General features: G+C 33.3%; 1 protein-coding gene across 1 annotated transcript; it reads right to left on the minus strand.

Moving 5' to 3' along the window:
- Positions 1-347: 347 nt before the first annotated feature.
- Positions 348-8498, minus strand: LOC145140048 (uncharacterized). The gene is made up of 9 exons (XM_079073665.1): positions 8286-8498; positions 7521-7581; positions 6924-7033; positions 6785-6827; positions 6031-6122; positions 5498-5546; positions 5331-5401; positions 4630-4749; positions 348-440 (listed from the first exon to the last, which is right to left on the minus strand). Exons 1-9 carry the CDS (start codon positions 8496-8498, stop codon positions 348-350), a joined length of 852 nt encoding a protein of 283 aa, XP_078929791.1.
- Between the last annotated feature and the right edge of the window lie 2391 nt (positions 8499-10889).

Below are 10889 nucleotides of genomic sequence, written 5' to 3' on the forward strand. Positions count from 1 at the left end.
TTAACCAAATCACCCAACAAATCATTGAATTTAGCAAGACGCAGGTATTAAAGTTGAAGCGAAAAGGTAGTACAGTTTGACTTTTGAGGTCAAAATGTATGTAACAATACTTCCAAATTCAAATTTTGACATGCATCTGTCACAAACTTGCATCAACATATTTTTTATTTGTAGTAGTTGTCATAAAGATTAGTGTAGGCATCAATTCTGCCTTGAAACTAAAAAAAATGACATCAATTTTGAATCTGAAAAGAAGTTTGTTTGAGCTGAAAAGTCAAAGAATACTATCTCTTTGTAATATGTAAAAAACTAACTCACTAAGTAAATAAGAACAAGAGGTAAATATTTTACCGAGCATCCTGGAAAGTATTAAAAGGATGTGAAGAACCATCCGAATATGTCAACACAAATTGTGTAGGAAGACCTGAAGGGATCTTTATCTACAAAATCATTATAAGAAAGAGATGACCATTATCAAAAGAGTAAACTGCACAAATGGTCCTTGTGGTTTGTTCAAAATTGCCACTTTGGTCCAAAAAAGTTTGGACTAACACCAGAGGACCAAAGTTTTCATTTTGTTGCTTGTTTGGTCCAATCTATTCTAATTTTTTTCAAAATGACGGATTTGCCCTTGTTAATATGATTTTCTCTTTTTTGTTAATTGTTTTCCTGATTTTCAGATTTAAAAAAAAATAAAAAAATTAAAAATTAAATTAAATTTCTCTCTCTCTTCTCTCTCTCTCTCTCTCTCTCTCTCTCTCTTATTTCTTCCTTTTCTTCTTCATTTTTATGGTAAAAACACCACCGGAGGTGGATGCATTTCCAGTGACCATCAAGAACAACTCCACCGGCGAGCCAAGGGGCTGCCATCGCCACCACCAACACCTCCCTCGCCACCAACTGTTGCCTCCGTTAATGCTTCCTTCTTCTCGGATCAACAGAGGATCGAAGACCTCCATCCTCTTTTACGTTTTGTTGCCGATCACAACAGAAAGGGAATGAAGGCTCCGGGGATAGCCTTCTGTCGGCACCCCTCCTCGTGATTGTGTAACCACCACAGATGAACCACCATAGGACCAAGTTTCTTTGTTGCCCTCGTGTTCCTTTTCTACTTCGTTCAAGTTCTTTCTTCCCTGATCAGACAAGGACCGGAGAAACCCACTCCCGACCCTCCTCCTCATCCCCTTTCTGCGGACGATCACCACCCACATACATCCCCCTCAATCTGTTGCTGCTTCCAATCGGGTCTGTAACACCCAGAATTCGAAAGACCAAGAAAGGAAAGAAAAGCCCTTAGTCAAAGGAGTCAACTCGTCGAGTCCAAGGAGGAACTCGACGAGTCGAAGCATGACCCGTGTCGCGGATTAAGTGACCGACTCGGCGAGTCGGGGAGACTGACTCGACGAGTCTGGTCTGGGTTGAGAAACCCTAATTTCGGGACTTGGCACCCTATTTAAGCATCTCATTCTCATTTCTAGGGTTTCATTTATAGACTCCATTGTCCAGAGACGCAACCCTAGCCACCCAACTTCATTCTTGAGCTTGTGTGAGAAGATTTAGACTCTTGGTGTGCATCTTGAAGATTGTAGAAGAAAGGGAGCAAGGAAAGGAGTATAGATCCAGAGTTTGGGTGACATTCCAGATCATTTGAAGGTATAAAGATTATACCTTGGCTGTTAATCATCTAGATCCCTTTTCTAGCTTATCTTTTGTTACATTTGGACCATTCCCAAGTGGAATCCGGGTGATAATCCTTGGAGGATGGATTGAACATTAGATCTTGACACTTTTGAGCTCTAGAAGCTCAGAGTTGTTGGCTTTATCTAGCTAAGGCTCCATGTATTGACCTTGAACTTCTTATTAGCTTGGATTTGGTGTTCTAGCCTCATAACCCCTTGCAATGCACGTAAAGTTAGCAACTTTACGTGCAATGCTAGCATAAGGAGTCCAGATCTATGAGTTATGAGTGTTGGAATAAACTGAAATCGACATAATATAGTTGTCTCAAGGAGGACTCGGCGAGTCAACTCATGGACTCGGCGAGTCGGGTCGCAAAACCCAAACCCTTCTGTTTATGAGTCGGATCAGTGAGTGGGGTTAGAGAAGGACTCAGCCAGTCTGTGTCCGTGATGGACATGAAGATCATGGTACTCGACGAGTTCAAGGAGGAACTCGGCGAGTCCAAGACAATCTCCTTAGCCGATGAATATGGACTCGGCGAGTTGTAGAACAACTCGACGAGTCGGTTGAAGATAGTCCCGAAGTGTTAGATGAAGGAGAACTCGTCGAGTTCTCGCTAGACTCGACGAGTGGAGTCGGGGTTGTTTGGGATTTGAGGAGCATGGACTCGGCGAGTTGGTAGAACAACTCGGCGAGTCGAGTCAACTGGAAGGTTGGCTTTGACCAGGACCTTGACCATAGTTGACTTAGTTGACCTCTGGAGGACAGTTTAGGCTAAGTTCTATTATTTGGTGTTGGTAGCTCGGTGAGCTAGGAGAGCAGCGCTTCAGAGAATAGTCGATTAGCGGCCAGAGGATTATCAGCAGGGTTCAGCAGTACATGTGAGTTTCCTTCCAGTAGGAACGGGTCTACGGCCACAATGCTGGCCCGTTTAGATAGCAGTAGTTCCGGAATTTGGTCCGATGCAGTAGTACAATATGCTTGATGTCTTTGTGATTCAGGCATGTTTATGTGTGTGTTAGTCCGGACCTCGGTCCGATGCAGTATGCAGTATATGCGTTTATGCTAGTAGTTATGACTATGTTATGCTATGTTCAGTTAGTCCGGACTTCGGTCCGATGCAGGGGGCAAGGCCCCAGTTAGTCCGGACTTCGGTCCGATGCAGGGGGCAAGGCCCCAGTTAGTACGGACTTCGGTCCGATGCAGGGGCCAAGGCCCCAGTTAGTCCGGACTTCGGTCCGATGCAGGGGCAAGGCCCCAGTTAGTCCGGATTTCGGTCCGATGCAGGGGGCAAGGCCCAATTAGTCCGGGCTTCGGTCCGATGCAGTGGGCAAGGCCCAATATGTGTTTTATATGTTATTGTATGGTATGTGGTAGTTTGGGGGAGCTCACTAAGCTTCGTGCTTACAGTTTTCAGTTTTGGTTTCAGGTATTTCCAGTAGCGGGGAGTAGAGCTCGGGATGATCGCATGGCACACACCATAGCTAGTCAGCCTGGGATGTTTTACTCTGATAAGAAGATTATGTTTTGAATTAACACTATGATTTTATGTTGTGATTTATATTATGAATTGACAATTGTGGTTTAAGTAATGTTTTAAAACGAAATTTTTAGTCATGATTTTTGGGTCGTTACAGGGTCCCTCTTCTCGATCAGACAAAGGTAGAGGACTGAAGTCCTTATTCCTCCTTCGTGTGTTGCTGACCGATTGGATCAGAAGAAGAAAGAAGACGATGGCAGTTTCAAGATGAACAGAACACAAGCCCTAGCACCGTTCACGCCGTCTCTCGACCCTCCTGGCTCCATCAAACGACCTTCAGGTGAGCTTCAGCTTCAGAGGCTGCCACCATTCTCATTTCCTGAAACCCTAGGGTTTTCAGAGGTTGTCGTCGCTTCAATCCCTAGCTTCTATCTATGTGTCACAGCCTGGAACTTTTAGGGTTAGGGTTTCGCTGCCAGAGCTTCGATCTGGTGGCGTTCATCTTTTCTGGCGGTGGTGTTCATCTTTTCTGCCGGTGGTGTTCACGATTTCCGACGAGAGTAAAGCTTGGGTGAGGGAGTAAGGGTGGTGACGTTCTCTTAGAGAGAGAGAGAGAGAGAGAGAGAGAGAGAGATTTTTCATTTTTATTTTTTTTATTTTGTTATAAAAAAATTATAAAAATAAAATAGAAAATGCAAATTTTCTTTTTTCTTTTTTTTCTTTTAATCAAAAAAAGTATTTAAATAATAAAAAAGCTGAAAAAGAAAAAAATAAGGGCAAAATAGTCATTATGAAAAAGTTTATAGAAAAGTGGACCAAACTCGCAACAAAATGAAAAGTTTGGACCTCTGGTGCTAGTCCAAACCTTTTTGGACCAAAGTGACAATTTTCAGCTAACAACAGGGACCATTTGTGCAGTTTTGTCTTATCAAAATTATAAAGAAGCTTTTTAAGGATTTTTTCAATGATAATGGATGACAGGGGCATTTACGTCCTTTGTATAAACAAGAAATTAAGATTGAGTCTCGGTTCCCTTTTTTCCACTTTTTGGGTGGGACAAAAATGTGTAATATTTAATTTGCTTCGATCACAAGTTTTTAAATTTAATACTCCATCTTTCCCATGAGAAGTGCAACAATCTCTATTTTTAGAAACTTTCCAAAAAGTTACAAAAAATCAAGATTCCGTAGTTTTTTCATTGTTGAAGGGTATTTTAGTCATTTGACTAATAATTAAGTAGGTATCCAAAAAGTCAATTATTAAATGTATTTTTTCAACAAGTTAAAAATTTAAATGCCATCAAAACCGCTTATTCAATTTCTTTCCAAGAAAGGATGATTTGCTTGCAAGTTGCAATAGAAACCAAATATATTTAGGAAGTCAATATTAAAATACATCCCTAAATTTATATGCCAAATCAAACTCATATTCGCGTCTATATAAAAAAATGAATGTTTTATTTTACATACCGATACATCATTGGTATATTCCCCTTGGATGAAAATTTCTTGTGTCCGATTGATCTTTACTTGGTAGTTTGATCGCCTTAAAGTGAAAGTTGTTTGCTCCCAATTCTCAGAAGAATCCATCTGCAAAAAACAGCCTCAAGTTTTATGAGCCTTAACAAAAATTTCTAAGGGTAAATTGGTCATATCATTCCAATTTCGCAAGTCAGAAACTCAGAATTGTCTTACAAACGTTCTGGTTCAAAAAGTATATGGATAAATGATTTATAAAAAGTATTTGAGAAAACAAGGTTAGGAAAAATATTAAGGGTTAAATGCAAAAAATACTTTCATTTCTTCCTAACAAAACATTGTAGTTCGAAAAAATTACCAATTATAGCAATGCAATAAATATACAAAACATTTTTCAATGCTAAAATTGGGTAGATTTTAGAAAGTATAATCCCCTAATGAGAAATAAAAAAAATGGAAGTAGAATGCTGTGATTGTGTCGAATTTTTGACGTACAATAATACTCCTTGATAACAAAAAATGTGAAAGTACAATATTGTAATGGAGATAAATGAAAGCAGGAATTTAGATATTATGATAACACATATAAATAAAAGCACGTTATTTCTTGACTTAAGTCCAAAACTAAAATGAGGGCAAATTTGTAAAAAGTTAGGGGTTAATGTCAATAAGAAAAAAGAAAATTAACTTACCAGAAGCAAAATACTAAATGATGCTTGACCAGCTGCCATATATTTGTCTATTTCTTCTTGCATTTCTGGATCTGTGAATTATCATATTTCAAAAGATTAAAAACTCCCTTTTTAATAAATTATTCATGAAGATTACCAATTTAACCTTGTTAACAAGGTTAACTTACCACAGATTATCTTGTTTTGCTCATTGGCAAAACGTCGGACTATTTCCCCCTGACAACAACAAAGTTTCTTAAAATAAGTTGCATCCATAGTGTATTCAAATGGTTACAGCCTTCTAAAGGTTTTTTTTCCCACAATTTTAGATTATCATATTGAAAATATAGTTTTTTAATAATATGTATTGTATTCTTATTTATAAAAATTAAAACAGAATCAGCAAAAATGTATTGGGGCTCAAGCTCAACCCAAAACTCCAAAATAAAAAAGTACGATTGTATTAAAATATAAAGAATTAACAACTTAAATTACCATATCACATATATAACGCTGTATGTTGATTAAAATATCTAATTAAAAAGAAAACTTGATGATTATATCAACTTAATAGATGGTTACTTTTTCATTTAGTTTTGTGCCATTGAAAATAATTTATTATTCTTTAACTATTTTATATCATATTAAATATCTAGCTAAAATTTTAAAAGTTGGTATAGATTTTGAATTTAAAAATTATGGATTTGAATATTTTTTTTACCTGACGACCATGATCATCCATTGGTATGCATTCAACAGCAATAAGTTTATCAACATCATCAGCTGTAACTACATACTCTGGACTTGTGGCTCCTGAGAATTTGGAATGAATTACCTTTTTACCCTTTAAGAAAAAGGATTAAATGCAAGAAACAGAAATGTAATTTCATTGTTTCGTATGATAGCATCCTACTTTCATTTCTTTCTATTAAAATTTGAAACATTGTACTTTAAAATTTATAACGAATTATAACAATGTCATACATATACAACGCGATTTTCAAAGCTACAATTGGGTAAACTTTTCTATGTACAATGTTGTAATGGAAAAGTAAGATACTATAATACATGAGAATTGAGCAATGAATTACCAATCATGCGTCAATGGGTGTGCATTAGAAATTTCGTACACTTTTAAAAAAGGGTTAAATGCAATAGCAAAAAAGATTCATTGCTATAATTGAGAATATTTTTTAAAGTATAATATCTTAATAAGAAAATAATTGAAGTACAATGCTACACTTGCATAGATTCTTCGAAGTACAATAATGTAATAGAATAATATGAATGTACGATTCTAAAATACACAAATGGCAAAATAAATGCAAATATGTTGCTATTTCATGCATTTAGCCTTTAGGAAAACACACACTTAGTGTCATAAATATGAATAATACATATAAGGGTCCATCTCTCCTATTTTTCCTTTACTATTTTTTGCATTTAGTCAAATAAAATTATTTTTATATACTTACCCTCAATGTACTCCAAAGTAACATCTCGATGGTAATGAACCCACTGAAATACATGCAAATACATTATAAATATATAAAAATATCAATCTCTTCATGGTTAATGTTATATTTTATATGCAAATTCTTGAAACTTATATACCTGAAACATGCATTGTGAGGTCCCATGCAATGGAAATCCACACACTAGAAGTTTACCTCCAGGTTTAGCATCCCCAATTATTTGGAACTCTTTTATTCCCAGGCTATCTTCTATTGAAAAACATACATATAGTAATTTCATCAAGGTTTTAATGCAAGAAATAGCAATGCACTTTCATTGATATGTTTATTATAGCATCATATTTTCAATTCTTCCTATTATGGCAATGTGGTTTAAAAAATACATCCAACTATAGTAATGTCATCCAACTTCAAAGCAATTCTCACTACTAGAATAAGAAAAAAAAGAACATAAAGGTACAATGCCATAAATTTGGTAAATTTTCCTAAGTACAATACCTTAATATGAAAACTTTGAAATCACAATGTTGTATTGGAAAGAATGAATTTAGGATGTTGTAATACACAAATATATGAAAGAACATTGCTATTTTAAATATCTTGCATTTAATGCTTTCATAATTGTGTTTGTTACCTTCTAAGTATGAATTACCCCCATCATTAGATCTATCACTATTCACCCTATTAGAGAACAAAAAGAGATTTTTCATTATAGAAAAAAATACTTTGGAAGTACGATGCATCAAGTTATTCTTTTCTCTATGGTCTCTTTCTGCTTGTGAAAACCGTTGCTGACCCTGCAAGAAAAAGAAATAAATAAATATTTTCTGCATAAAACTATAAATGAAATGATTGCAACTTAATGCCAAAAGAACTTCTCATGGCTATTAATCATAAGATAGGGGGAGATGATAGTATAAGTTTAAACATAATCATGCCTAAACAAGCTAAAAGAGTAGCAAGTTAGAGCGAAAGAATCCAAAATGCAAAAAAAATGGCAACCTAGTTTCATATGTGTATCATAGCATCATAATTTTATTTCTTTCTCTTACAAACTGTACTTCTAATCTTTTTATAATTGAGGCATTGTGCAATGAAATCTAAAAAATTACAACATTGTACTTTTAAAATTTCTTACGACAAATCTTTAACCTAATTTTCCAAGAGGATTAACTTACAATTATCCTGAACAATGCCTCAATGGCCATTCATTACATCATCGTACTTCAAAATTCTACAAAATTATAACATTGTAATTTCACATTGTTTTCTTAGAACATATCTTCAACCAAAAGAATACACATCAGATTCTTTTGTAAGTACCCCGGTTGATACATATAATGGATCAACATACCCTAATGTCCCAGCAGCATTGGTGACAAGAAAAGTAAACTCCTGGTTTGTGGGGCCTATTTTAGACAACCCGAAATCAGAAATCTTTGCATTCCAACTCTCATCCAACAAAACATTAATTTGAGCTCTTTATGTCACGGTGTAGCACCCTGTGCCCCTTTCCTACATCATTATGCAGGTAATTTAGTCCTCGAGCAGCACCAAGACATATATGAATCCTTTGCGCCCATGTAAGATCAGTGGTCAAATGATTATCGAGGCTTCCATGAATCTCATGCTCATACACAATGATCTTTTCATCACCTTCAACACAGAATCCAACAAGAGAGACGAGATTCTCATGTTTGTAACTTGAGAGCATCACGATCTCCGTCAAGAACTCTTTTTGTCCCTGCCCGCACTTCACATCTAACCTTTTTACAGCGACGGTGGTGGAAGAGGCGGGGACGACTGGGAGTACACCCTCCCAAATGCACCCTGACCAATGACATTACTGTCGGAAAAGTTTTCTGTGGCTAATTTGATGGCTTCAAGTGGAATTTTAAGGTGGTTGAGTTCTTGAATAAGAGACGTATAAGATATTAAATATTGAAAAGATAATTGGAGTGTTGACGCGCAGATAAGCAAGAACAGAACAGCAGGAAATATATTTTTGTTGAATATGTAAATGATTTTCTTTTGAGACATTCAGACCTCTGCATTGACGAATGACGTTGACCAAAACATTTAAGAAAAATAAAAAGCCTCGAAAACACCATCCAAGTTCCAATCACATCGTCCCACACGGAACACAAGTCGACCTTCAATTTTTTTTTCTAAATATCTAACTAATATTTATAAAGAGAACTAAAATTATTAAATTGTCTCCTATCTACCCAATACAATCAAAACTCAACCTTCTTCCGTCTCATTTTTATTTTAAATAATAAAATTAATATATATATATATATATATATATATATATATATATATATATATATATATATATATATATATAAGGGTTGTTTGGAAAACAAAAAAACTCTAAAAATCATAAAAATACATAAAAAAAATACTTATAGATCACAAAACTTTTTTTTGAATTTTTTTATGAAAAAATGCAACTTTTTTAATAAAATCGCTGAAAAAAAAAATCAATTTTTTTTTTAATAAAAAAAAAGTTTTTTTTCAAAAAAAAATTTAGCGATTTTGTATTAAAAGCGGCGATTTTTTCATAAAAAAATTCAAAAAAAAGTCTTGTGATCTCTAAGTATTTTTTTATGCATTTTTATGATTTTTAGGGTTTTTTTAGGGTTTTTCATAGAACCTAAACCTATATATATATATATATATATATATATATATATATATATATATATATATATATATAGGGATGAGATCGGTTGAGAACTCATAGTTTCCCGAGAACCCGACAACTAAAAGTGGAGCGTTGGATCAAAATTAATTCATTAAGGACATGATCGTCATCTTACCGATCTCATTTAATGTTTAATTTTTTGTGTTGTTGATCATATTAAATGTTTAAAAAGTTACATAATAAATCAAATTTTCGGAATTTTTTAAAAATAGGTTTTTTCAATTTTTTTTAAAAAAAAGTGCAGATTTTTAATTTTATATAGAAACATGAATTTTTGAAAAAAAAAATTGAAAAAAAAATATTTTATTTAAAAAACTGCAATTTTTTCAAAAAACTACATTTTAAAAAAAATGCATTTTTTTCAAAAAAACATCAATTTTAATAAAAAAAACTACAATTTTTTAAAAAAACTGTATTTTTAAATAAAAAACTTAAAAAAAAAACAGCAAGTTTTTTAAAGATAGCTGCATTTTTTTAAAACAAAAACTACAATTTTTTTTAAAAACTGCATTTAATAAAAAACTGTAATTTTTTCAAAAAAAATATTTTTTTTAAAAGTAAATTTTTAAAAATCAATAAATTAAAAAAAAAAGAACTAGAATATTTAAAAAAATACTCTTGTTTTTTTAACAATAAAAATTAAAGTTTTAGGTACATATATGCATATATTTTCAAATACATATATACATATTTCTTATACTATAATATTCGTAAGTAAATCATAAAAACTCTCATTTTTATTAATTAATCTATAAACCTAATACTACAAGTATTTTATTCAATACAAAATAAAATATAAAAAATCTAAAATGCTTCAAATTTCAAAGTGTTTTCATGTATTCGTGTTGATATTTCCTTATTTTATTCAATTTATCATTTTTCACCTATTCAATATTCACCAAAATTTCTTCCAAATCTACAAGAAAATAAAAAAAATGATTGATGCAAAAAACACTTACAAAAATACATATGTGATTTTCATGTGATTAACATATGAATCATATGCGATTCACATATGAATCACATGCGATTCACATATGAATCACATTTACATATGACATCATATGTAAATCACATGCGATACACATATGAATCACATGTGAATCATATGCGATTCATATGTGAATCACATGTGATTCAAATGTGAATCACATGTGATTTACATGTGAATAAAATGTGATTAATATGTGAATTACATGTGATTTTCATGTGATTAACATATGAATGTGTACATATATACATAGTTCATATGTAATTCACTTGTGATTATGTGAATTACATGTGATTTACATGTGAATCACATGTAATTCATATTTAAATTATATATGAATCACATGTAATTCATATGTGATTCACTTGTGATTTACATGTGAATTACATGTGAATCACATGTAA

This window comes from Lactuca virosa, chromosome 9, assembly GCF_052849685.1.
Source record: "Lactuca virosa cultivar CGN04683 chromosome 9, Lactuca_virosa_CGN04683_v6, whole genome shotgun sequence".
NCBI classification, from domain to species: domain Eukaryota; kingdom Viridiplantae; phylum Streptophyta; class Magnoliopsida; order Asterales; family Asteraceae; genus Lactuca; species Lactuca virosa.

What these genes read in the sequence shown, in the direction of transcription:
- LOC145140048 (XM_079073665.1), bottom strand. Translation starts at nt 8,498, where the DNA reads ATGCTCTCAAGTTACAAACATGAGAATCTCGTCTCTCTTGTTGGATTC. An exon ending in GCAAAACAAGATAATCTGTG is followed by an intron (nt 5,402 to 5,497) that starts GTAAGTTAACCT and finishes GATAATTCACAG; the next exon opens with ATCCAGAAATGCAAGAAGAA. An exon ending in AATATACCAATGATGTATCG is followed by an intron (nt 441 to 4,629) that starts GTATGTAAAATA and finishes ATGATTTTGTAG; the next exon opens with ATAAAGATCCCTTCAGGTCT.